General features: G+C 40.9%; 1 protein-coding gene across 1 annotated transcript in view; it reads left to right on the top strand.

Moving 5' to 3' along the window:
- Positions 1–27,241, top strand: part of SLC35F1 (solute carrier family 35 member F1) — a 159,627-nt gene extending 132,386 nt beyond the window's left edge. The window contains exon 7 of the mRNA XM_040238418.1: positions 23,910–27,241. Within this exon, the coding sequence (XP_040094352.1) occupies positions 23,910–24,134 (225 nt within the window). The 3' untranslated portion in view covers positions 24,135–27,241. The remainder of the gene's footprint in view (positions 1–23,909) is intronic.
- The last annotated feature ends 392 nt before the right edge of the window (positions 27,242–27,633 follow it).

The following is a 27,633-nucleotide window of genomic DNA, read 5'->3' as shown; positions in this document are numbered from 1 at the left end:
GAGATTCCAAACCACTGAAACTTGAATAGACCAGCAATTTCAAGCATCCTTAACATCTGAGTTTCAGTGCCAGAGTTTGCAGAGATTGCATCAAGAGTGGAATCTTTCATTTGCCATGGATCTGAATCTGCAGCCAAGCAACCCTGTTGATCCTTGGCGACAGTAAGCAATTTCAGTAATGGAACTGCACTTGAAAAGCTGGGGCAGGCAGCGCCAGCCCATTGCAGCCAGTAAGCATAAAGCAATACTGCACATCTTATTTAGAAAAATACCCACATATGTGACCAGTTATATATCTTTTCGTAAGAACAGCATCTTAAAAGACTGTGAATTTTAAGTTCATTATCCCTGATGCAATCATAAATGGTAGATTTAAAAACCGATGCAACCTTAATGACTTCGTATTTTTTTAAACTATGACGGGTGAGTAAAGAATTGGAGAAACCAGCATCACTGAGGCCTCAAAGTGTTTCACATGAAATAGCAAATAGTGAGAGCAATGAATGTTTAGACTTGGTTTCCCCCTGCTCGAAAACTCAGTATAGTGTCTCCCGAGGTTTCTATATTGCTGAATTAGAGTAAGTGCTTTCATGGGTGGGAGGGAGTGCTCACCAGGCAGCCATTCAGGAACCCAGATTCCTTCCATCTTGTGGCTCTGCCATCCTCTGGAGCAAGGATCAAAAACTATTATGAACTGTGAGCCAGCCTCCCATTTTTGTAAATATAATTTTATTGGACTATAGCCATGACTGTTTCTTTGTATGTTATTCATGGCTGCTTTTGGCCTATAACAGTAGCACTGAGGAGTTGTGACAGGGTCTGTATGACACAAGCCTAAAATATTTACTGTCTGGCCCCTTAAGAAAAACTTTGCAGGCTCCTGGGCCAGGCTCTTGCAGTCCTCTTCAGGGCTCTCTGTGAGATAGCCTAGAGACTTTATGGGCTACATCACTTCCTCCTCATCCTATTGGCCAGAACTCAGTCATGTGGCCACACTCTATTGCAAGGGAGGCTGGGAAATGTAGTCAAACTGTGTGGGAAGAAAGTAAAAGAGGTTTAGTGAGCAAGTAGCCGGTCTCTGGCACATTAGCAATTTCCATTTACCAGAAATATTGAAAGGATTAGAGAAGTTGGGGATAAATTGTGAGGGAGATCCAAAAATATAACCAGAAGTCAAAATTCCTGCTACATGAATCTATTCATAAACTCCACATCACAAGCAGATATTTTGAACTCGTCTCATCAGGACAAGCTGTAAGGAAGAACGGAATGAGCTAATAGTGATACAGAAGTTTCAAATGGAAAGGCTTGTGGCTGGACTGGAGCATAGCCAGGAAAAACCAGCTAGCTGTCTTCCAGGAGAATGTGTGGGGTGTGTTTGTCATCATGGTGCATACCATGGCCCCTCCTGCATTCTCAGACACCTAATTTTGTCAGCAGACCTGTATGGAACCATCTCTCATGGATGGGTTCACAGAAATCAGAGCATCAGTTTGCTAAAATAAAGAACAAAGATTGGCTCAGACATTGTCTTGACTAAAGCTGAAACATCACTCTACACATCTTTAGGGGCTACCATAGATGGGAGATTTTTAAAAAAGACTATACTTAAAGTTTTGAGAGTTTTTATTTACTTTCCTCTATAAGAGATAATTCATGCTATCCTTTCTTTATTTCCTGACTTCTGTTTACTGTTTTTATATTGTAATTATTTTAATAGCTAATTTCTATCAATATATTGTCTATGTAGTATTTCCATACCTACTACATTTGCTATACCATCAGTCTCTGAAATGCCAGCTGTTCTTTTCTGAGTTCCTTATCTTGATTAATCTCTTATTTGGCTCAGTTTCATCACTGTTCATATTAGGAAGCTGGCATGCATGGTTGTCCAGGCTGCCCACAGTGCAATTTATCCATTTATGAGGAATATTTTCCAGTAGATGGTAGTTAAGTACCTTAAAGAGGGGAGACTATAGTCACTGCAAAAGTGCTATTGAAAAATGAGACAAAATTGCAATGAGACACTGATTAGAAGTTGATATTAATAAGTGGCTTATTCTCGGTGTTAATTGACAAACAGGTACAGCAAATTAAATGGTTTCTCTGTTTCTGTTTACTTCATTCTTTGTACATAATTAAAACTCTTCACCGTTACATTGCTAAACACTAACCTAGTCATACATGTAGTTTCTTCCTTATTTAAATATATTTCAGACTATGTTTTTTTTCTTTAATAAATACATTGTAAACCATTCTGCAGGCCTTCTCCTTTAGCACTGTAACTCAGTGTAACTTGACTGTAAAGTTTGGCTACTAGCGTCACATGTGGTTCCTTCTTGATGTTTCATGGAACCAGGCACTTTTAAGCAGGAGTAGAGCTGTCTCCCATTGCTCTGGAAGTCTCAGCAGTTATGGATTGTATTGGTGTTTTATGGATTGTATTGGTGTTGTCTTTGTGCGCTAACCAGTCCCAACTTTAAATGAAAGTCCCACCTTATGTTAGAACTGAGTACTAAGCCCCCGTGACAGGGGCTATGCACATCTCCTTCTATGCTGCAACCCTGATATCTGGTTCAGTGCCTGGCATGGTAGGTGTTTGCAATTATTTATTCAATGATAGGCTTACTTCTGGGCTTTCCAGGTGGCACTAGTGGTAAAGAAACTGCCTGCCAATGCAGGACATGCAAGAGATGCGGGTTGATCCCTGGGTCTGGAAGATCCCTTGGAGAAGGGCTTGGCAACCCACTTCAGTATTCTTACCTGGAGAATCCCATGGACAGAGGAGCCTGGCAGGCTACAGTCCATAGGGTCACCAAGAGTTGGACACGACGGAAGCAACTTTTCATGCACGTGCGTGCAGGCTTACTTCTACCAAAAAACGTGAAAGGTTAAACTTCAGTTTTCTACACTGAATGTTATTTAGGAATGTTCACATAGGAAGCAAAAAGCTTCTGATTGGACTCTTCAGATCTCAAGTTGATGACACCAGCTGAAAAGTTAAACATTTAGATCCCACAGTAGTGAGTCACAGTTTTGATTCATTCTTTGAGTTGATGGATTGCCTAGGGAACATGGATATTAGAAACCAGTTCAATGCCATAATTTGTCATATATTTTCGTGGAAGATGAGAAGCATGGAACTCACATCAAGGGTTGAAAATTTGCTAAGAAATTTATTCTGTTTATAGAAAAATCGTATCTAATATTCAGATGTATTACTTGCAAGTCAACCCAAAGTAAAATTGTGAGACGTCATCATCATATACCGTATTTTTGTATCTGTATGTGTATTTGTTGGTGTGTCTACATCCACAGGGGTTCACAAGCAGTTCTATAAAAGAACAGATCTGTAACAGATACCTAGACTTTGCGGGCCAGACAGTCTTCACAACTACTCTACTCTGCCGTGGACATGGCTGTCTTCCAATAAAACTTTATTTACAAAACAAGGCAACTGCCAGATATATTAGTTTACTGACCCTGGCAGAGACTGTAACTGTCCTTGCAAACTTTTCCCTAATCTTGAGCACCAGGAAACAGCCATTTCCTCTGCCAAGCGCATTGTTAATAAAATGAAAGCTCTACACAAAATGCTATGATTTTTTTTTTTGGACTTCAAGTGGACTTTTTGTGGACTTGTTTTCAAAGCTAATTGTAATCATTTCCATGCAGTTTTAGAGTAGGTGGAGTGTCTGCCTCCTATTTGAGTTCTTGGTGGCATCTAAGGGTGCATCTGTTAGTTCTGTTTTAAGGATATCTGTGGCTTGTGTACAATATAGTGAGAGGTCTTCAGTTTATTGGTTAATTGTTTTCATTTTACGTAAAGAAATGAATGGACTGCCAGTGCTAAACAGCACCTGAGTTAAGATGAAGGATATTAAAGCCATAGCTTACAGAGAAGGATGAGCAAAAGCATTTGAAGACAAGGTGCACGTTCTAAACTGATTTTCTGCATACAGTGGATCCCAGAAGAAACAATAAGATCAGATAATAACAGTAAGATTAAAATTAACTTTCCCAGAATCACAAGTCCAGAGAAAAGATACCATTGTGTGTACGCACAGGTTAACTTGACAATAAAGAAGATCATTTCCAAGTGACAGATCTCGTTACAGCTTTGTGAGTTCTCACCATCTCCCTCTAAACTGTATATTAAGAGAGACATGTAGATGAGTATATCACTTCATGGATGTCAAGTTTAGGGGATGCCTCTAGATTTTATTTTTTAAAACATGTCTATATAATAGTAACATAACCCAAAGGTCACATTGTTTGCAAGTCTTAAGACATTAGATAACTTAATTTTTAAAAAACTTTAATTTACTTTAAATTTTTTAAATTAAAGTAATGGGGTATAGCCGATGAACAAGCAATGCTGTGATAGTTTCACCTGCACAACAAAGGAATTCAGCCATATATATATACACGTGTGTCCATTTCCCCCTGAACTCCCCTCCCATCCAAGCAGAGTCCATGTGCTATGCAGTAGATCCTTGTTGGTTATTCATTTTAAATACAGTAGTGTATGCATGCCTAATAATAGGTACAAAGTTTAAATTAAAAGGGGAAAAATGGGGTGGGATGGGAAGGGAGATGGGAGGGAGCTTCAGAAGGGAGGGGATATATGTATACCCATGGCTGATTCATCTTGAGGTTTGACAGAAAACAGCAAAATTCTGTAAAGCAATTTTCCTTCAATAAAAAATAAATTAATTTTTTTTAAAAAGGGGGAAAAAGAACAAGTGTTAAATGTCTGTCACATTTTTTATAAGCACTTTATGGATTTCAAGTATTATGCAATTCTGGGAAAATGTAACAATAATTATATGATTTTATGATGAAATAACCAAATATTCTTCCATATTGCTGATACTTCTCAGTGATGTTTTGGAATTAAAAGGTGAGTTTTGAGGGCTATGTAAGAGAAGGTGGCAGCTGTTTATCAGGTTCTGTGGATGAATAATGTTACCTGCCTTATCAGTAAACAAAGAATGTTGCAGCCATCAAGCTATCAGCCATTGTAGTCAAGACTATGCACCTTAAGGGGATTCAGAATGGAGAAAAACAGGATACTGACCCTAGACAGTTAATGAGCATGTCAAAGAAATGATTTCAATGACCCAAGACTCTTGCATCTTCCCATACATAAATGCTTTATGTATTTATTAAATTTATTAACCTGAGATGTTTATTTTTTGTTTAATTAGCAGAAATCTATTGATGTTTACCCAATTTGTTTTTGCAAAATTCCTGTATATACTGGTTGCTCCCTTACTTTTCCAGAACATTCCCTATAATAGCTGCCTGAGGGCCTGTCTCTTGGGCTTAAATCCTCAGAAAATTCACCAAATAAAACATAAATCTCAACTTATAGGCAGTGCATTTTCTTTCAGTCAACAGTACCAAACTCCTTATTTAGAAAAAAAATGGATTAGCCATTAAAACCATACAATGATTTCTTCCTTGACAGTTGCCACATCAAGATATTCTTTATGATAAATTCATTTCATTTTTCTGCCTCTCCTGCCACCACCAGGCGCAAGTGAGAGAAGAGAATGAGGAATTCTGATAGTGTGTGTGATCACTCATGTCCAACTCTCTGTGACCCCATGGACTTTACCCCACCAGGCTCCTCTGCCCATGGGATTTTCCAGGCAGGAATACTGGAGTGGGTAGCCATTTCTTTCTTGAGGGAATCTTTCCAACCCAGGGATTGAACCCACATCTCCTTCATTGTCAGGCAAATTCTTTAGCACTGAGCCATCAGGGAAGCCTAACACGGTTGCAGGAAAGTTCATTTTTCATTTTGTCAAGGGGTTTCCCCCTTCTGCAGCTGGGATAGTTCTTGATGATTGTTTATTTCTATGAATTGAGAAAGAATAGCTTTCAAATTCATCAATAATCTATTAAACTTGTTCTAAGATATGTTGAATTAAGGAAGAGATATGGATTGCCCTAGAAGCTTGGATATAGGGAATGGAAGAAACAGAAAGATTTATGTTGCAGTGCAGTTAACCATTGCGATGCAGTTAGATGGGAAGAGAATTGGTGGAATGTCAAGGCCTCTGGGCACTGTGTCAGCTGTCACTGCAAGATGGAGCCCTAGCTTCTCTACTAAACCTTCTCACACCTCCCGCTTCCTCAGCTCCAAGTCATTCATCATGGAGCTCCATGCTTCTCTGAGGGACTAGTTTTCTGAAAATCAAATGAGATGATATACGTGAAAATACTTTGGAGAAAGTAGACCTCAGCTTTGCTTGGTAACTATAAATCTTAATTTAGCATTGTTTTGAATTATAGTTTCCCACAGCTTCCCAAGAAGTGCTAGTGGTAAAGAACCCAGCTGCCAATGCAGGAGATGTAAGAAATGCATGTTTGACCCTTGGGTTGGGAAGATCCCCTGGAGGAGGGCATGACAACCCACTCCAGTATTCTTGCCTGGAGAATCCCATGGACAGAGGAGCCTGGCGGTCTACGGTCCATAGGGTCGCAGAGAGTCTGACATGACTGAAGTGACTTTGCACACACCCATGCATACTTTCTTAAATATAGTTCTCCTCTTAGAACACTTCTCAGGTGGCGAGAAAATAGACTAATGGAGAAATGAGATAACTTTATAGGTTAAATATTGGCAGAAATTATACCTGCAACACTGCATGGTGTATAGTTGCACTATAGAAGATGTGATGTAAATCGTCTCTGTTTAAAAAGATGATATGTGACAACAGGAGGAATAAAAGTACCATGAGAAATGCTTAGAAGAGAATCACATACTCTCAGAACAGTCAGCTTCAATAACTGAGATTCTTAATTTCTTTCTTCACTCCCCAGCTTTCTTTTACTTTACTCCATCAACAAATTCTGCCCATCCTCCTCCAAAATAGACTCCCTTCTGTTTCCACTGCCATCATCTTGGTTCAGAATACAACCATTTCTCACTTAGGCCATTTCAATAGCCTCTTGGTCTTCCTGCTTCCCCTTATACCTCTATTCAATGAAACGTGCTGCCTGCCACACCCGCAAAGGCAGTTGCAGGCATCACTTTACAGCCCCCACTTTACAGCCACCCCAGCAGTGAGCCCTGAGGGAATTCAGCAGCCATTCCTGATGGTGCACCCTGAGGAGACTCAGATTTCAGTGAGCCCATACTCTTGCATCTTCCCATTCATAGAAAAGTGCTAAATTCCTTGGCTTGAGATGTCTGTTTTTCTTTAATTAATAGGAATCTTTTGATATTCTGACAACCTGGTCTTTGTTTCACACACTCCTATGCGTCTGACTCCTGCCTTACCTCTTTGGAGCAGTCCCTTAGAGCAGTCTGAGAAGCTGCATCCCAGGCTTCAGTCCTCAGTTTTGTCTGCCAAATCAATATAAGTCTTAACTTTTAGGTTGTGCTTTTTTTTCAGTTGACATACTCTACAGTTAATGGCCCACCAGAAGCCAGGGTGTTTCTTTTAAAATACCAACCAGACCATGCTCTCTTCTTCTGAATACCATTTAATACTTCTTTCTTATTACATTTTGAGCAAAATGTAGGTGCCATCCTGACCTCTAAGGTCAACTTAAAAATCAAGTGATAACTTTCCTGAATGCCTATGTCCTATGGCTCTGTCAGTTGAGAAAAAAAAAAAAAAAGGTACAACCTAAAAGTTGAGAGTTATATTTTATTTGGCAGACTTTCTTAGGACTTCAAGTCTGGCAGACAGTCTCTCAGATAAATGCTGAGAAAACTGTTCCGAGGAGGAAGTCGGGGAGCCAGAATATATATGAGTTTCTGCAGCAACACCAGTATTTCCCAAAGTTGTATTGCAGATTAATTCCTTCAACTTAGTTTTAATCTGTCTCCCACAACAAACTGGAAACCAAACAGAATGATACCCATTTTATAGTATTTGTCACTGCATTCCCAGAGCATGACACATAATAGGAACTCAATAAGCATTTCTTGAATGGATGGATGCGGAGGCAATAATTAGGATCTCAGATCACAGGTAAGCTCAGTTATTAAATGAATAATTAATTAGTGAGTCTCTTAGTTTCATAGGACTACTATAACAGATTACTGCAAACTTCAGTGGCTTAAAACACACAGACATTTATTATCTCACAGTCCTGAGGCCCGATGTTCAAAATCAGCTTCCCCAGGGCAAGACTAAGGTTCAGCAGAGCCATGTTCCAACTTGAGGCTCTAGGGGAGAATGTGTTCCTGTCCAGCTTCTCTGGCTGCCAGCATTCCTTGGCCTGTGGCTCTGTCACTCCAGTCTTAAAGGCCAGCATCTTCAAATCTCTTTCTCCTCTGTCTTCATATCCCCTTCTTCTCTGTGAGTCTGAAATCTCCCTCTGCTCCCTCTTGTAAGATACATGTGATTGTATTTAGGGCCCACCTGAATAATTTGTATGTATTACTGTGCTTTAGCCACCATACAAAATACCACAGGCTGGGTGCCTTAGAAAACAGAAAAATTATTGTCACGGTTTTGAAGGCTGAAAGTCCCAGATCAGGCTCCAGCAGGGTCCAGTTTCTGGTGAGGGCTCTCTTCCTGACTTACAGACAACTGCCTTCTCACATCTTCACATGGCCTTTCCTCTGTGTGTACACATGGGAAGAGTAAGGGGCAGTCAGAGAGAGTTCTCTGATCACTTCTTATATGGACGCTAATTCTTCTTTGTGACTGTTGCTGCTGCTGCTGCTAAGTCGCTTCAGTCGTGTCCGACTCTATGCGACCCCATAGACAGCAGCCCACCAGGCTCCACCGTCCCTGGGATTCTCCAGGCAAGAACACTGGAGTGGGTTGCCATTTCCTTCTCCAGTGCAGGAAAGTGAAAAGTGAAAGTGAAGGCGCTCAGTCGTGTCCGACTCTTAGTGACCCCATGGACTGCAGCCCACCAGGCTCCTCCATCCATGGGATTTTCCAGGCAAGAGTACTGGAGCGGGGTGCCATTGCCTTAAATAACTTAATAGAGCTGGAGAAGGGAATGGCTACCTGCTCCAGTATTCTGGCCTGGAGAATTCCATAGAGTATAGTCCATGGGGTTGCAAAGAGTCAGACACGACTGAGTGACTTTCACTTTCACTGTTCACCTTAATAGAGGCCCCATCTCGGAATACAGACACATTGAGGGTCATGGCTTCAATATACTAATTTGTTGGGGGTGGGGGGTGGTGCACAATTCAGTCCACAGCACCCAGGCTAATCTATCATCTCAAAATCCTCAAACACATTTGCAAAGACCCTTTCTCCAAGTAGGGTAACTAAGAGTCACAGATTCCAGGGATTAGGATGTGGATGTAATTTGGGGTCTACTTCAAAGCTTAACATAATGAGGAAGTAAAGTGAACTGCTAAACTTACATATACTCATGGCTGCTCAAACATGATTTGTGTCAATGGGGAGTAGTTGCTCACAATTAATAAACAAGGTAAAGCAGAATAGGAATTTATAAGGACTAATGTAATCACCATTGTGGGAAAACTTAAATAAGTCCAGACACTGAACTTATAAGCCAGGGGGTTATTATTTTCATTGCCAAAAAAGCCTTCTCTCCATATGGATTGATTGTCACACTCTTCTTTTAAGTTGCCAATTCTATAAATGCATTTGCAGTTCAACTTCATTCGTGTTGAACTTTTCAGAAAGAGTTACTCAAGGTTTTTATATCTATCTTTGCTTTAGCACTTACTCCCTCTGATGTAAAGATAACAATATAGCTGACATTTTTTGAACATTTGCTGTGTGCCAAGCACTGCACCAAAAGCTTTATATATGTATTTAGTTTAATGCTTACAACAGGGAGGTACTATTATTATCCTTCATTAACTGATGAGAACTCGGAGATGTGGAGAAGTAAAGAACTTGTCCAAGACCATAGCAAGGAAGTGTCAAACAGATATGCAAACCCCTACATTCTGACTCTAGAGCTCATACTGTGAATTGCCACTTGATATTGCATGGCAGTGATGGTTTAGTTGCTAAGTCACGTCTGACTCTTGTGTCCCCCCGGATTGTAACCCACCAGGCTCTTCTGTCCATGGGGTTTCCCAGGCGAGAATAGTAGAGCGGGTTGCCATTTCCTTCTCTAGGGGATCTTCCCGACCCAGGAATCAAACCCATATCTCTTGCATTACAACTGGATTCTTTATCGCTGAGCCAGCAGGGACCCCTGATATTACCTGGAAAATATCATTAAACACTCCATTTTGAAAACTTACCTTGGGAATAAATTGTTATAAAAATTCACGTCAGCATCTAGACCTTTAGTATAACAAATGTTTGCATTGTTAATTGTATTAGGGTTTTCCAGAGAAATCAAACCAATAGGATGTCTGTGTGTGTTTGTGTATCTATCCTTCTATCTCTACATATTCCTATCTATCTACCTTCCTATTTAGAGAGATACAGAGATGGATTTATTTTAAGGAAGTGGCACATGCCGTTGTAGAGATTGGCAAGCTTGAAATCTGAAGAGCAGGCTGGCAGGCTGGAGTCCTGGGGAAGAGTTGGTGGTGTAAGCTGAGTCGAAAGATATAATTTCTACTTCCTCAGTGACCTCAGTCCTTTATCTCAAGACATCAACTGACTGAAAGAAGTCTATCCATATGATGGGGGTTAATCTACTTTAATCAGTGTCTACTGATTTAAATGTTAATTCCATCTAGAAAATATCTTCATGGCAACATCTAGACTGATGTTTGACCAATATCTAGATACTATGGCTTAGCCAAGCTGACATGTAAAATTAACTATCACAAGTCTATGTCTTCTCAGCTTGGCACCCATATACACACATCTCCTTAAATCATACTTAATCTCAACATAAAGACAATAACGAAGTCATACTTTTGCCCAACATGACACAACTTGCCTGTGCACAACTGAAAACACAGTAACCTTCTCCCTGGAAGAGGATGCAAACAACTTGGGGGGTGTTCGCTCTTCTCCTTGACATTCTGTTAGTTAAACACTAAGATGTAAGGTCAATGCATCCTATCTGATAAGGGGACAAGGGAAGGGAGAAAACAAAAATATTTTATACAGACACACACACACAGACAAGCATATTTAAAATGAAATAAGGAGTAAATACTCATGACAGTTACTGTCCTTATTTCTGCAACTGATCATATTACTGTAGCTGGAACTTAGAACTACCTTCTTCCAATATCCATTCTGTATTCCACTTGTTTCAGCAAGTATCTCAGCTGACCCTGTGGTTCTTTACCTGGTGGGATGACCTAATGAGCCATCAGATGGCTTTGTTGTAACTGAGCCTATAATTAAACATTCCCACAACCTTGTTGCTCTTCCGTCCCTAAGTCATGTTCGATTCTTTGTGAGCCCCATGGACTGTAGCACACCAGGCTCCCCTGTCCTCCACTATCCCCCAGAGTTTGCTCAAATTCATGTCCACTGAGTCGATGATGCTATCTAACCATCTCATCCTCTGCTGCCCTCTTCTCCTTTTGCCTTCAGTCTTTCCCAGAATCGGGGTCTTTTTCAATGACTTGGCTCTTTCCATCGGGTGGCTGAAGTATTGGAACTTCAGTGAATATTCAGGGTTGATTTCCTTTAGGATTGACTGGTTGATCTCCTTGCTGTCCAAGGGAGGCTCAAGAGTCTTCTCCAGCATTACAGTTTGAAAGCATCACTTCTTTGGTGCTCAGCCTTTTTTATGGTCCAATTACCCACAGACTATTGCCCCTTTTATTCCACTTCCAACTTGGCTATGATGATCTTCTTTTGCTGGACTGCAGAGAATAGAATCTCCGTGAACGAGGATTTCTATCACTTCATCAAACCAAGTGAAAATGTCTGTTTGTGTATAAAAGATAGTGGCAGGAACCCATTTTTAGCTCCTTATTGCTGTACTCATGTGTGAAATTACCCACAGGGGAAGAGATTTGCGTGTAAAAGAACCCTTATTGGCCTTAGATGTGATTGGCTGCACAGATTACACTGCCAAATGAATTGGTTTTGCAAACCAAACAGAAGGCATCATAAACTGAACTCAGATTACAGTGGGGGTATAGGCTTGACATGAGTGACAGCCTCAGGCCACAGAGAGGCAAGGGCCCTGGCTGCTGCTTCTCTTCTTAACAATAAGATTCTTCGAGGGTAAGTTTGTTTCCCAAATATTTAAACCTTAGTAATGTCTTAGTTTTCTGATATGGATTGAAAGACCATTTGGCATTTTAACTAAGGCACTTATTAACTTATTTTCTGTCTTGATTAGATTAGCATGAATTTGGGGTTATTTCTTTTCTCCCAATTGGAGAAAGCGTGTGGAACCAGGCTTGGAGGTCAGTATTCTTAGTCCCTAAAAACAACCAATTTTGGTGTCTGTCGTGAGCCATGCCACATTTAATATTTTCTGTGCTATGACTCAGAATAAAGAGGTATTGCAAAATGTAGCCAGAGAAATTTAGCCCCCCCTTTTTTTTCTTTAAAAAAATGAAGAAAAAAGAAAAGAGGAGAAATAAAAGGAGACAAGAGTAGGAGATAAAGCAATAATGAAGCAGATCCAAAGAATTTGAAAAAGCTCAGGCCTTTGTGGGCAGTTTATTTCCAGCTCAGTAAACCCAGAAGCAGAACTTCTGCGTTTTTAGTGCCCTTAATAATAATAAAAGTGATCTTGTTAGGCTAGGGCAGAGCCAAAATTAAGAGGTCAAGTACCAGCGTGCTTATGTTGGCGTTTCTGTGGAGGCAGGTCTGTCTAGTTTCCTTGCCCTGAATAGCAGCTGGCTCAGGCTCAGGAGCAATAGATCAGAACCAGGCAGGGCCTTTTGTCACAGGATCCCCGTGAGGACACAGTTTGCAGCCTGCCCAGCAATGGCCAGCTGCCTCTGGTTCTCTCCCTACCATTCCACTCCCAGGTTCAAAGTGGGGTCTACAGACCCCTGAGATTCACGCAGCTGCTAAGAGACGTGTCGTAATTGATACTCCATCTTCTCCTTCCTGCCGCAGGATACTCAGGTTGGCTGTGGTCCTCAGGGTCCACCTTTCTAACCGTATGTCAAGTGGGGACTCAAGACCTTGAGCTCCTCAGGCAATTTAGTTATTAAACCCAATTTTACCTATGCATAATATTGGGACTTAAAAATTCCGTGGCAGCAGCATTATCGTAAATGATGATTCATTCTTTTGATTGGTATTTTGCCCGACTTTGTCACTGATGAATCTTTAAACTACCCTGGTACCTAGATCTCCAAACTATGAAATCTGGTTCTGTTTGAAATAGTATTGGGCTCATTTTGTTTTTTGTTTTTTTGGGTTTTTTTTTTTTGGTCTAGAAATCTCAATTAGATGTACCAGTAGCTTTATCTTTATATAGGCATTTCATATCACAGAGAGTGGTAGTACTAAGGAGAGGAGCCTGTGCTTTATGTGCAGAATATTCAGGTCAGTTTCACAAATTTAATGAAAAGTCTAATTCTTCCCAGGCATAACTTGCTGCTGAAAATGCCAGGCCAGTCTCCATACGCAGAAATTCTTCCCTGCAGCTATTAAACCTCACCTTTGCCAGCCTGTCTGTGTAACCTCCATCATTCCATTTACCCATGGTTGCATTGACTTCTAAAGCAACTGCTAAATTTGCAGATTCCCAGACTTTACCATCCTAGGCATTTTCTAATTAACAGTTTAAAATGTGGAAAGTGGGGGCTTTCCTGGTGGTCCAGGGGTTAAGGCTCCATGCTTCCAGTGCAGGTGATGTGGGTTCAATCCCTGGTCAGGGAACTAAAATTCCACATGCTTCATGGTGTGGCCCAAAAAAAAAAAGCTTTTTAAAAATTCAATTAAAAAAATTTTTTAATGTAGAAAAGTTTGATTATATCTGTATCTCTTTAAAAGACGAATAAAGGGGGGTTCATGTTTGGGAATGCATGTACACCCATGGTGGATTCATGTCAATGTATGCCAAAACCAATACAGAATTGTAAAGTAAAAAAAATAAATTAAAAAAAATAAATAAATAAAAATTAAAAAAATAAAAGACGAATAAGAACTAGAGAGGATATGATTATTGTGGCCACATATTCTTTGTGTACCTGAAATACCTCCATGTCAGAAACCATGTCTAAGACCTAGAAATATCCTTGAATTCATTTCTGAGCAGCTTCCTTACGCAGCTGAGAAACCAGTTTCAACTCTTACCCATTCTCAGGTTTCCATGGCAGGCTCATATCCAATAGAGCCCCTTTGTTTGGTCAAGGTAACTTGTCTTTTGAAGTTTTACCAGTGATGCTGTCCTTGAGCTATGAATGCTCAAACTACCACACAATTGCACTCATCTCACATGCTAGCGAAGTAATGCTCAAAATTCTCTGAGCATGGCTTCAACAGTACATGAACCGTGATCAGATGTTCAAGCTTGATTTAGAAAAGGCAGAGGAACCAGAGATCAAATTGCCAACATCCGCTGGATCATCGAAAAAGCAAGAGAGTTCCAGAAAAACACATATTTCTGCTTTATTGACTATGCCAAAGCCTTTAACTGTGTGGATCACAACAAAATGTGGAAAATTCTTAAAGAAATGGTAATACCAGACTACCTGACCTATCTCCTGATAAATCTGTATGCAGGTCAAGAAGCAATAGATAGAACTGGACATGGAACAACAGACTGGTTCCAAATTGGAAAAGGAGTACATCAAGGCTGTATATTGTCATCCTGCTTATTTAACTTATGCAGAGTACATCATGCAAATTGCCAGGCTGGATAAAGCTTAAGCTGGAATCAAGATTGCTGGGAGAAATATCAATAACCTCAGATATGCAGATGACACCACCCTTGTGGCACAAAGTGAAGAGGAACTAAAGAGCCTCTTGATAAAAGTGAAAGAGGAGAAAGAAAAAGTTGGCTTAAAGCTCAACATTCAGAAAACTAAGATCATGGCATCTGGTCCCCTCACTTCATGGCAAATAGATGGGGAAATAATGGAAACAGTGATAGACTTTATTTTGGGGGGCTCCAAAACCTCTGCCGATGGTGATTGCAGCCATGAAATTAAAAGAGACTTGCTCCTTGGAAGAAAAGTTATGACCAATCTAGACAGCATATTAAAAAGCAGAGACATTACTTTGCCAACAATGGTCCGTCTAGTCAAAGCTATGGTTTTTCCAGTAATCGTGTATGGATGTGAGAATTGGACTATAAAGAAAGCTGAGTGCCAAAGAATTGATGCTTTTGAACTGTCGTGTTGGAGAAGACTCTTGAGAGTCCCTTGGACTACAAGGAGATCCAACCGCTCCATCCTAAAGATAATCAATCCTGAATATTCTTTGGAAGGACTGATGTTGAAGCTAAAACTGCAATACTTTGGCCACCTGGTGCGAAGAATTGACTCATCTGAAAAGACCCTGATGCTGGGAAAGATTGAAGGCAGGAGGAGAAGGGGACAACAGAGGAGAAGGTTGGATGGCATCATCGACTCAATGGACATGAGTTTGAGTAGACTCTGGGAGTTGATGATGGACAGGGAAGCCTGGCGTGCTGCAGTCCATGGGGTCGCAAAGAGTCAGACACAACTGAGCGACTGAATTGACTGACTGACGTGGTATTTCGTTCCTCCACTCTTCATATGTAGCCTTGGAACCACAGGAGGCTGGGAAGTGTTGTCCTTTGCTCATTTGCCATACATGAGAAGCCTTCAGGGATGCTATTCTCTCAGGCTACTCAGCTTCTCTCAAGAAAAGTTCAGAATGTATTTGGATCATTGATGTTTAAAGTGATTATTGATATAATTGAATTATTATCTGCCATGTTTGTTACTATTTTCTATTCCTTGCCCTTGATTTTTGTCCCTATTTTTATGTTTCATTCCTTTTTTGCCTTTTGTGGTTTTAATTAAATATTTTATATCATTCAAATAAATTAAAGTAAAAAAAATTTTTTTAAGAAAAGTTCACAAGGCAGGACCTATCAGGTCAGCCACAGTGGCTCTGACGTATATGTGTTGTGTGTGTACATACACAAACTGAGACCAAGAGGGAAAAAATACAAGTTAAGTGAACATAGAAAAGAATTATATGGGGGGATAGCTGATCCAAGTTTTTCAGTCCTGTTTCCTCTGAGCTATTGAGAAACTTTCTTTTCCTATATCTTTTGTCTTTCTAATTGGACCTTATTTTCTCCCTCTTTCCACTCGTATTTTCACTAAGCTTCCTCAGTTCTACAGTTCAGCTCAGCCACTCAGTCGTGTCCAACTTTGCAACCCCACGAATCGCAGCATGCAAGGCCTCCCTGTCCATCATCAGCTCCAGGAGTTTACCCATACTCATGTCCATTGAATCGGTGATGCCATCCAACCATCTCATCCTCTGTCATCCCCTTCTCCTCCTGCTCTCAATCTTTCCCAACATCAGGGTCTTTTCCAATGAGTTAGCTCTTCCCACAGATGGCCACAGTATTGGAGTTTCAGCTTCAGCATCAGTCCTTCCAATGAATATTCATGATTGATCTCCCTTAGGCTGGACTGGTTGGATCTCCTTGCAGTCCAAGGGACTCTCAAGAGTCTTCTCCAACACCACAGTTCAAAAGCATCAATTCTTTGGCACTCAGCTTTCTTTATAGTCCAATTCTCACATCCATACATGACTACTGGAAAAACCATAGCCTTGACTAGACGGACCATTGTTGGCAAAGTAATGTCTCTGCTTTTTAATATGCTGTCTAGATTGGTCATAACTTTCCTTCCAAGGAGTAAGTGTCTTTTAATTTCATGGCTGCAGTCACCATCTGCAGTGATTTTGGAGCCCCCCAAAATAAACTCAGCCACTGTTTCCACTGTTTCCCTATCTATTTCCCATGAAGTGATGGGACAGGATGCCATGATCTTAGTTTTTTGAATGTTGAGCTTTAAGCCAACTTTTTCACTCTCTTCTTTCACTTTCATCAAGAGGCTCTTTAGTTCTTCTTCACTTTCTGCCACAAGGGTGGTGTCATCTGCATATCTGAGGTTATTGATATTTCTCCCAGCAATCTTGATTCCAGCTTGTGCTTCTTCCAGCCCAGCGCTTCTCATGATTTACTCTGCATATAAGTTAAATAAACAGGGTGACAATATACAGCCTTGACGTACTCCTTATACCAGTCTGTTGTTCCACGTCCAGTTCTAACTGTTGCTTCCTGACCTGCATATAGTTTTCTCAAGAGGCAGATCAGGTGGTCTGTTACTCCCAGCTCCTTCAGAATTTTCCACAGTTTATTGTGACCCACACAGTCAAAGACTTTGGCATAGTCAATAAAGCAGAAATAGATGTTTTTCTGGAACACACTTGCTTTTTCCATGATCCAGCAGATGTTGGCAATTTGATCTCTGGTTCCTCTGCCTTTTCTAAAACGAGCTTGAACATCTGGAAGTTCATGGTTCATGTATTGCTGAAGCCTGCCTTGGAGAATTTTGAGCATTACTTTACTAGCATGTGAGATGAGTGCAATTGTGTGGTAGTTTGAGCATTCTTTGGCATTGCATTTCTTTGGGATTGGAATGAAAACTGACCTTTTCCAGTCTTGTGGCCACTGCTGAGTTTTCCAAATTTGCTGGCATATTGAGTGCAGCACTTTCACAACATCATCTTTCAGGATTTGAAATAGCTCTACTGGAATTCCATCACCTCCACTAGCTTTGTTCGTAGTGATGCTTCCTAAGGCCCACTTGACTTCATATTCCAGGATGTCTGACACTAGGTGAGTGATCACACTATCATGATTATCTGGGTCATGAAGATCTTTTTTGTACAGTTCTTCTGTGTATTCTTGCCACCTCTTCTTAATATCTTCTGCTTCTGTTAGGTCCAGACCATTCCTGTCCTTTATTGAGCCCATCTTTGCATGAAATGTTCCCTTGGTATCTCTAATTTTCTTGAAGCAATCTCTAGTCTTTCCCATTCTATTGTTTTCCTCTATTTCTTTGCACTGATCGCAGAGGAAGGCTTTCTTATCTCTCCTTGCTATTCTTTGGAACTCTGCATTCCAATGGGTGTATTTTTCCTTTTCTCCTTTGCTTTTTACATCTCTTCTTTTCACAGCTATTTGTAAGGCCTTCTCAGACAGCCATTTTGCTTTTTTGCATTTCTTTTTCTTGGGGATGGCCTTGATCCCTATCTCCTATACAATGTCACGAACCTTGGTCCATAGTTCATGAGGCACTCTGTCTATCAGATCTAGTCCCTTAAATCTATTTCTAACTTCCACTGTATAATCATAAGGGATTTGATTTAGGTCATGCCTGAATGGTCCAGTGGTTTTCCCCACTTTCTTCAATTTAAGTCTGAATTTGGCAATAAGAAGTTCATGATCTGAGCCACAGTCACCTCTATAAGTTAGACCTAAATTGGATTTAAATCTAAACCTTTCCTTTTTCTCAGATAGCTGCAAGAGCTGCAAGTCTCATTCCCCTGAACCCCACTTTCCTAAGAAACCCATCAACAACTGTTCTTTTCCAGGTCTTTCCTCTACCTCTCACAAGTGATCGTTTCTATCTGTTGAATCTTTGTGCTTTTGGAGAGAAAACTACCATATATCTCTCCTTAAGAGCTAAGAGAATCTTTTAGTTTTTCATTACCTATTAAATCACAATTAGTTCTGATCATTAATAGGTCCAAGTGGGGTCATTGAACAAAAACAATCAGAGCCCGACGTCAGGAACCTTGTAAAAGCCATGTTACAAAGAAGCATACATCGTAAAAGACATCTTTTGACGTTCATGCTCAAGGAAGGAAGGAAAAACCACCTCCTCTTGGAGGTTGGTACACACATCCAGTAAAAGTAGAGCCTTAGCCCATGGTCACTTCATATCCTACTGCATAGCTCTCTGAGGGTTTCCCATGTTCCTTTCTGCTCACCCTTGCCATCTGCTCACCCCTGTCATCTTTTAGTCAATATAAAAAGAATGCCTCCTTTAAAAATTGTCCTCTTCCTCACATAATCTAGTCGATATATTTGTAAAAGTACATTGAAATGGCTTTCAAACCATGTAGTTTTCTAGTCATATAGATTTAGGCCCATTAAAGTCATTTGATTATTAAATCTCAACTTAGATGTTTAATACCAAAATAATAAATAATAAATAAATGCATTAGTTCATTCAAACTGTAAACAAAGAGCAAATAAAACTTAATAGATATGGAAATGGCAACCCACTCCAGTATTCTTGCCTGGAGAATTCCATGAACAGAGGAACCTGGGGCTATAGTCCATGGGGTCACAAAGAGTCGGACATGACTCACAACACTCACACTATGCCAGACTCTGTACTAGACACTGGTCAAGAAAGACACAGTCCTGTAGTCAAGAGCCTATAAAAGAAAGGCAACTTATTCAATGATTATATAAAAATATGGTAACATGGATACATACAGTCATTGATGATTACAATGGAGTCAATGTGGATTGAATCCTCACTGTGATGTAGGCACTAGGACAAGTGCTTCACATGCTTTACCCAATTTTATCCTTATAACCACTCTATACAGTAGGTACAATTATCCCCACTGTACTGATAAGGAACTTGGACCTGGAAAGAAACTTGGCCAAAACAACAGAGAGGAGAGGAGCTAGGATTTGAATCCGGTTTGTGGATAGAATGCAGTTCTAATCTCAGAGCCCCATTCTTAATCTCTCTGCCTCCATCTGCTGCAACAGAGGCAGCCTCACACCCAAAACCTCCCTTGAAACTGGAGATGCATGAAGGTTTTTTGAAAATGAAAGTCAGTATCAAAATATTTGAAATGTTGCTACTGTTAGGAACAAGCTCATTTCATTTGTTGAAAGTGAAGTGAAAATGTTAGTCATTCAGTTGTGTCCGACTCTGTGATCCCATGGACTGTAGGCCACCAGGCTCCTCTGTCCATGGAATTCTCCAGGCAAGAATACTAGAGTTGGTAGCCATTCCCTTCTCCAGGGGATCTTCCCAACTCAGGGATCAAACCTGGGTCTCCTGCGTTACAAGCAGATTCTTTATCTTCTGAGACATCAGGGAAAGTTTCAAGTAAAGGATGAAGCTCTTCAGTCACTCAGTCGTGTCCAACTCTTTGCAACCCCCTGGACTGCAGCACACCAGGCTTCCCTGTCCATCACCAACTCCCAGAGCTTACGCAAACCCATGTCCTTTGAGTTGGTGATTCCATCCAACTATCTTATCCTCTGTCATCCCCTTCTCCTCCTGCCTTCAGTCTTTCCCAGCATCAGGGTCTTTTCCAATGAGTCAGTTCTTCGCATCAGGTGGCCAAAGTATTGGAGCTTCAGCTTCAGCATCAGTCCTTCCGATGAGTATTCAGGACTGATTTCCTTTAGGATTGACTGGTTGCATCTCCTTGCAGTCCAAGGGACTTTCAAGAGTCTTCTCCTACACCACAGTTCAAAAGCATCAGTTCTCTGGCACTCAGCTTACTTTATGGTCCAACTTTCACATCTGTGCATACTACTGGAAAAACCGTAGGTTTGACTAGATGAACCTTTGTCAACAAAGTAATATCTCTGCTATTTAATAGCTGTCTAGGTTTGTCATAGCTTTTCTTCCAAAGAGCAAGTATCTTTTAATTTCGTGGCTGCAGTCACCATCACAGTGATTCTGGAATCCAAGGAAATAAAATCTGGCAGTGTTTGCATTGTTTCCCCATCTGTTTGCCATGAAGTGGTGGGACCAGATGTCATGGTCTTAGTTTTTTGAATGCTGAATTTTAAACGAGCTTTTTCACTCTCCTCTTCACCATCATCAAGAGGCTCTTTAGTTCCTCTTCACTTTCTGCCATATGTGTGGTGTCACCTGCATATCTGAGGTTATTGATACTTCTCTCGGCAACCTTGATTCCAGCTTGAGCTTCATCCAGCCCAGCATTTCTCATGATGTACTCTGCATATAAGTTAAATAATCAGGGTGACAATACACAGCCTTGATAGACTCCTTTCCCAATTTGGAACCAGTCCATGGTTTCTGTTTCTTCTTGACCTCCATACTGTTTTGCTACCATCTTATTTTATAAACAAATTCATAAAGGAAAAGAATTATTTTCATTGGGAAAAACTGAATTAATCAAGTTTAGTGAAGCTGTTATAAGCTGAATCCAGTATACAAGCCATCTGAAGAAGTATTATCATATGACTGTGATCGATAAAGGAATTAAAGGCAGTGATATGGGCTCTGGAAAGAAAATAAAAAAGTGATCTTTAGTCTTAACTACCTTGCTGGTGCTAAAAGAGAGAGAGAGTAAGGTAAACAACAAAATATTACAGCAAGGACTTTTAGCCACACGAATAATTTTTCTATCTGCCATTTTCAAAACTGCCTTTCCTATTATTGAACACTGTGGGGTACTGGTAAAGAATCCGCCTGCCAATGCAGGCGACACAAGAGATGTAGGTTCGATCTCTGAGTCGGGACAATCCCCTGGAGTAGGAAATGGCAACCCCCTCCAGTATTCTTGCCTGGAAAATTCCATAGGCAGAGGAGCCTGGCAGGCCACAGTCCATGGGATCCCAAAGGGTCAGACAACTGAGCACACACACCACACAGCCATCTTATAACTCTTTATTATAACATTGCAACTTTAGAGACTCTCTCGATCCTTTTCCTATTTTCTTCCAGCTTCCAATTAATTTTTTTTTTTACCAGTTCCTCCTAGTTTTAGTAAAGTGAAAGTATTAGTCACTCAGCAGTGTCTGATTCTTTGTGACCCCATAGACTATATAGCCCACCAGACTCCTCTGTCCATGGAATTCTCCAGGCAAGAATACTGGAGTGGGTAGCCTTTCCCTTTTCCAGGGAATCTTCTCTACCCAGGGATCAAACCTGGGTCTCCTGCATTTCGGGCAGATACTTTACCATCTGAGCCACTGGGGAAGCCTGGTTGTTTTAGACTATGAGCATAAAAAAATAAAATAGGAAAATCAAATCTGGCATGGCAGAGTATCTCTTTGACAAGCACACTCTGGGAAACAGGGATAATGAAAGCCAAACCTCCTCAGCCTGGCTTCCTATAGCCACAGGGGTGATGTCCCTGATCACCAAGGCAGTACATGCATATTTGTACTGCACCTTTTCTATAAGTTGTACCAAAATGTCTACTTAAGTTCTTCCCTTAGTACCATTCCCTCAAATAAAGTAATTGGTACCCCTCCCCCCAAAAGGAAAATCAAATTGATTCTTTTTTTCCAAATGGATGTGTAATTGGGAAGGGTTAATTTTAAATCCATACTGGCTCTGCTTCTGTGACTTTAACTCTTATTTTGCTGCTTTTGTTATTATAGGCATACTTAACGGCCTGCCTCAGGGAGCCCTGCCTGCCCCTCCTCCTCCTGGCCCTTGGGCTAGGATGCCTTTGTTTGGTTCACAGGGAGACAGCCTGACCCTACCCACCTGTGAAGGACTGTGACTTTCCTGAGTTCTTTGTGTGGGAAATGGCGCCCCTCATCTGCTGCTTACTGGAGTGGCTCAGAAGTTCACATTTGGAGAGCTGGAATTGCAGATAGCTGTGGCCTCTTTGTTTGTTGATATAATAGCAGATATTCCATTTCGTACCACCAGAGAAATGACTGTAAGAAAGTGAAACTCACACATCCCCCTGCCTGAGGCTTGCCATTCTAGGAGACGTTTGCAAGAATTAAATGGTCATTTTTACTTTGTGATCTAACCTTCCCCCATCTCTGATCCATAGAAGAACCTGGCATCCTGGCCCTGACAAGATGGTTATTTCAAGCCATTAGTCTGCCATCTTCTGGGTCAGCTGGCTGTCCAAAGTTGTATTCCTTGCCTCAAGATCTCAACACCCAGATTTATTAGCCTATAGTGCAATGAGCAGAGTGAGCTTGGACTGGGTAACAGATGCAGGATGTGGTCAAGACTAGGACAGCTGCCATCAACTACAATGAGAATCAGCATGCCATAAGTGCACTGTATTATTTTTTTCTATCTGTACCTCTGGTTCTCCACTGAGACTACTCAATCTTTGGGAGTAAGGTCAATATGTTTTCATCTCTGTTTCCTCAGTACATAGTTGAATGTTTGATACAGAGAAGCCATAGTGGATGAATGAAGGAGTGAATGAAGGACTAAACAACAGAAATGGCAACACTCACGTTGTTACCAGGGCAATGCTCATAGTGTTACCTCCCTCTCTCCCACTGACTACTCAAGTAATTCCAGAATAACTACCCAAGAGAGCCCAGAAGGTATAGTTTAAAAAAAAAAAAAAGCAAATTCTCAGAGAAGTTCTATACACCAATATTTTCTTTCTTTTTTCCCACAAAATTCTGAGTTGTCAAGCAGTAGTTTAGAAACACAACACTATATATCCATTCCTGTTTGGTTTTGGTTTTAGGTTAGTGGAGCAAGAATGAAAGGGTATACTATTTCTTTCTATCCAAGGATAATCTAATCTTGCAAAGACAGTTACCAAAGTCAATAACAATTCCTACTCAGAAGACAAATAGTGTCTGAATTGGATTAAGGTGAAACCAAAGTGCCTGCTGCAGCTGTGTCAGTGAGGGACTCGGTGTTTATGGCTTCATTACAACCTTAAGTGGTGTATCTATATTTCTTCTGTGTTTAATGAAGCCACAACCAACCAACTCTTTATTGAGTGATACTGGAGAGTTTTTTGCTTTTAACTTGATGTATTTCAATTCGTGATTAACTAGCTATCCCACATCAGGTAACTCAGCTGGGTGCTTTAGAGACAATTAGCTAAATGTTCCTCTGTGTTAGCCACAGAATCAAGAAAAAAGATAAGGAGAATCAATAAGACCACGCCAGGGTAGAAGAGAACATTCATCTTCTATTAAGATCATTGGTGGACTCATCAAGCTGCCTGTCACGAGAGAAAACAGCTCCGCTCTGTCTCCCTCCCTCTCACTCCTGTGTGCGTAGTTCGGCTCTGGCTGCTAAGTGACTTGGCTGTTGTGTTGTTCAGTTTTCAGGACTGTATCTCCTGTCTTTCTTCACCATCCTCCTCGGGCTGGTGCTCTACTCGTCCACCTCCACGTACATAGCCCAGGACCCCCGGGTTTACAAGCAGTTCCGCAACCCTTCGGGACCCGTCGTGGGCTTACCAGCCACAGCTCAGGTGGAGCCCTCGGTCACCTACACCAGCCTGGGCCAGGAGACCGAAGATGAGCCCCGTGTGCGCCTGGCCTAGGATGGCACCCTCCCTGACCACTGAGGACACCTCCACGGCTGTGTGTCCGCCCGTCATCTCCGTTTTGTACATAGAGAAAGGTATTTATTAGGTGCGGTTTACAGAGGTAGACTGCAAGGTAGCAAATCCGAAAGCCTGTAAGAGGCACACGCTAAACATCCTGGAGATGCAGGCTCTGATCCACCTGGAGGAATGCCTACCTAGGGTGTATCCTGGTCACACACACACACACCCCCCACACCACCCCCCGTCCACATTAATTACTGTGAAAATGTTTGAATCAAAAGCAAGTATTACTGTTTGTATGATTATGGTTACTGTTATGATAGCGACTTTCAGGAGGAGGTTTTGTACTCCTGATGGGAACTCTCGCCAGACCCACATGCAGTTAGCATCACTCCCACTTTTCTATGGCAAGTCACTTTTTAAGAATCACACTTTATTTTTGTGCACCTTCTCTGAGTGCTGCATGCCACAGGAGCCCCACCCTGCGACGCTTCCTTATCCTAGGCACCTGGGGGCTCATGGTTCCCTCTTACCTGTTGGATCGCCTGCTCAATATGTGTTTCGTGCTGTGACCCTTGTGGGGAGTGGCAACTGACCATATAATTCTCTATTCTAGGAATAGATATAAAACAAACATTTTAGCCTTTTTATATTTCAACCTCGGATTACTCCAGGCCATTGCCTTTCTGTTGCAACTCATGATTCTGCTAATCAAGTCCCTGTAATAACAGGATAAGGAATGTTCCATTTCTGTGGCTTATGGGAAACCCCAGAGTAATATCACTTGTGCTTAGGGTAATATCTTTTTTTAAAAAATCTTTCTGCCCCTTCCTATGTTCCCTCTTCCAAAAAAAAAAAATTAATTTTCCTTTTCCCCCTAGATTTCTTTAGTGATAATATGGAGATAATCAAGGCATTGGAAAAAGCCATGGTCCTCTGCCCTTTTGTGTGACACCATTTTTGAAATATACCGGCATGGAAATTATCTTGACTGTGGGATATCATTGGTTGTCTGGCCTCCCAACAAAGTCAGGGTGCTGCTGTGGCACAGCCTCTGACAACTCACCTGATACAGCCACTGTGTAGTAGTAAAAATCTCAGCAATGAAAAGTCTGGCATTTTTGGTCATATCTGGCATCCATTCTATAGCAGCATTCTTATGGATACAGAGAATATTCCAGGGTCCTGATAAGGCTTTGAGGGGTATGTCACTAATCTAATTTTGTCGCCTTATAGCTCTTCCTTCAAACGCAGAAAATCGAGAAACACCACAGAGCTCTGTGATTTACAGTAGATTCTCTTTCTCCCTATCAGTACATGCAATAGTCTTTACGTTTGGCTGGCTTCAGTATCTTTCAGAAAGATCCTCGATAGAGTTACAGGATTTATAAAAGAAAAACAAATGTTTATGAAACTTTCGGCAATTCAAATCAGTTCAAGTTAAGTAAGCAAAGCAAAACTCCAGTGGAGTCTCTGTAAGGTAGAGAACAGATTGCAGCTTAGTCAGGATTCCCATACTAGCCTGAACAATCCCTAAATAGACCTGCAAAAGTGTCCCATTCTGTCAGTCAGCACCCCTGTGGCACCTCTGTCTGCCCTCTACCCTGGGGACAGGTAGTCCTGCCTTGGAGTTGGAGCAGACAAGTTATCTTTCCTGATATGCAAATTTTATGCTCATCTCCATTCAGCCCACTTAGAAACCTGTTTTATTTCTGGTGAAAAAAATCAACATTAAAGCTGTATCAAATCAAAAGAACTTTGCCAATGTTTGCTCTCTGCTACCTGTCAAACCAATTAAATACCTTTCTCTGACTATTTTGTCCATTCAGATCTGAAGACCTTTAAAGACTGTGGTTTTATTTTTGTGTTTACATTCCTTTGGTTTGCATAATTTGTTTGATTTATTGCATTTTTAGTATTTATTTTCAGCCAAATATTTTCATCTTTTTTTGTTCATTTTTATGACACTAATTTGTAGACACCTAGTAAAATCTTAAGAGAAATAAGTGGATGAAAGTATTTCCAAGTCAACTCAGTGGATGCAAATTTTTTTTTAATTTCAAAAAGGTTTGCAATCAATGGATGGCTACAGGTTGCCATGTGAATTGTTTCCTAGGATATTTTAACTGACTCCAAATTGTATGGAAACCAAGTGTGAATGTTAAGGTGAATTCACTATATACCCTTTATCATCCCATGTTCTTGTACACAAGACTTTCATGTCACTGGGGTGCCTCACTGTGTTGGTTCTTCTCCATTTAGAACGGCTGATAACATACTCGAATTGTTTGAGATTCATCCCATGAATCAGGAGTTCCAGATTGACCTTTTGGGGGAAAAAAAAAGACAATAGCAAGAAACCAACTCTTCTTCTGTGTTAAGACATCAACCCTTTGGGAATGGGGTAGGAAATGGGAGTAGGACATCATTAACTCTAGCTGTTTGAGTTTCTGGAATTTCATAACCTCAGTAGACACCAGCAAGAATTTCAGCTTTTCAATCTACCATAACTCTCTCTTCCACAAATGAGACTTTAGCAATTTGTACAGAATTTGGTTGGGTAAGCAAACCATAGCTCTCCTAAATCTCGCTCGAGAGAAGTGGTGGTCCTCACTTACTCCATGACAACTTGCACTGGGGCTAGCGCTCACCTTGGTCACACCTTCCCACAGCTCCACACTCTGAAATACACAACCAGGAAGACCAAGCGATGGAAAAATTGGCACCACTGTGTCCCATGAAAATGTTTCAATGTTTAGTTTAGATATTGCTAACTTGTGCTATTAACCTTTTGACAAGCGTGTAGTATTGTTCGTTTGGGGTTTGTTTTTGATTTGTAACCACTTAGTAGTCCCCAGCTAGCTACCAGTACAGATTTTTACCCCATGGGTAGGATTCTACTGTCAAGCCACATAAATAACAAAGCACACTAATCCCAACACTGCAAATGGAAAATATGAACCAAAAAAGGAAATTGACACCAATAAGTTGAACAAACTCTCCATTTTTGATATTTGCATGCTCCCCTATGGACTGGCTGTGGCAATGTAATGCCTGTATAATGTTTTCAAATAAAAATAAATGCTTTATGAAAGCACCAAGTTCTTGGTTTTCTTGAGTGTTTGTCTGCGCTATGACAACCGGGGAAGCAGCTCTCATGGGATGCTAGAAATAGCAACGAAAGTAGATAGCAGGGTACATGTCAAAATAAAAATCAGAAAGAAAATATCTCCAAATTAGGAAGGGCACAGTTGGTCTCAGAGCTGTAGCTTCAAAAAGCCAAATTAAACACGTTTGTAATTTGCAAAATTAATTATTTGATGGGTACTGAAGGAGACAGCAGCTACAACCTCTAAACCCACATTTAAAACATATGTAGGGCAATTATAAATTTACCCTCAAGAAACTGTTTCTCATAAAGTAGAAAGTTCTTTGTATGCTGCCTTCGGCACAATGCCAGGCATAAAGAAAGAGCACAACATTTATAAAGCAG

This window comes from Oryx dammah, unplaced genomic scaffold (genome assembly GCF_014754425.2).
Source record: "Oryx dammah isolate SB20612 unplaced genomic scaffold, SCBI_Odam_1.1 HiC_scaffold_4, whole genome shotgun sequence".
Lineage (NCBI taxonomy): Eukaryota > Metazoa > Chordata > Mammalia > Artiodactyla > Bovidae > Oryx > Oryx dammah.
This window is presented reverse-complemented; position numbering and strand designations above follow the sequence as displayed.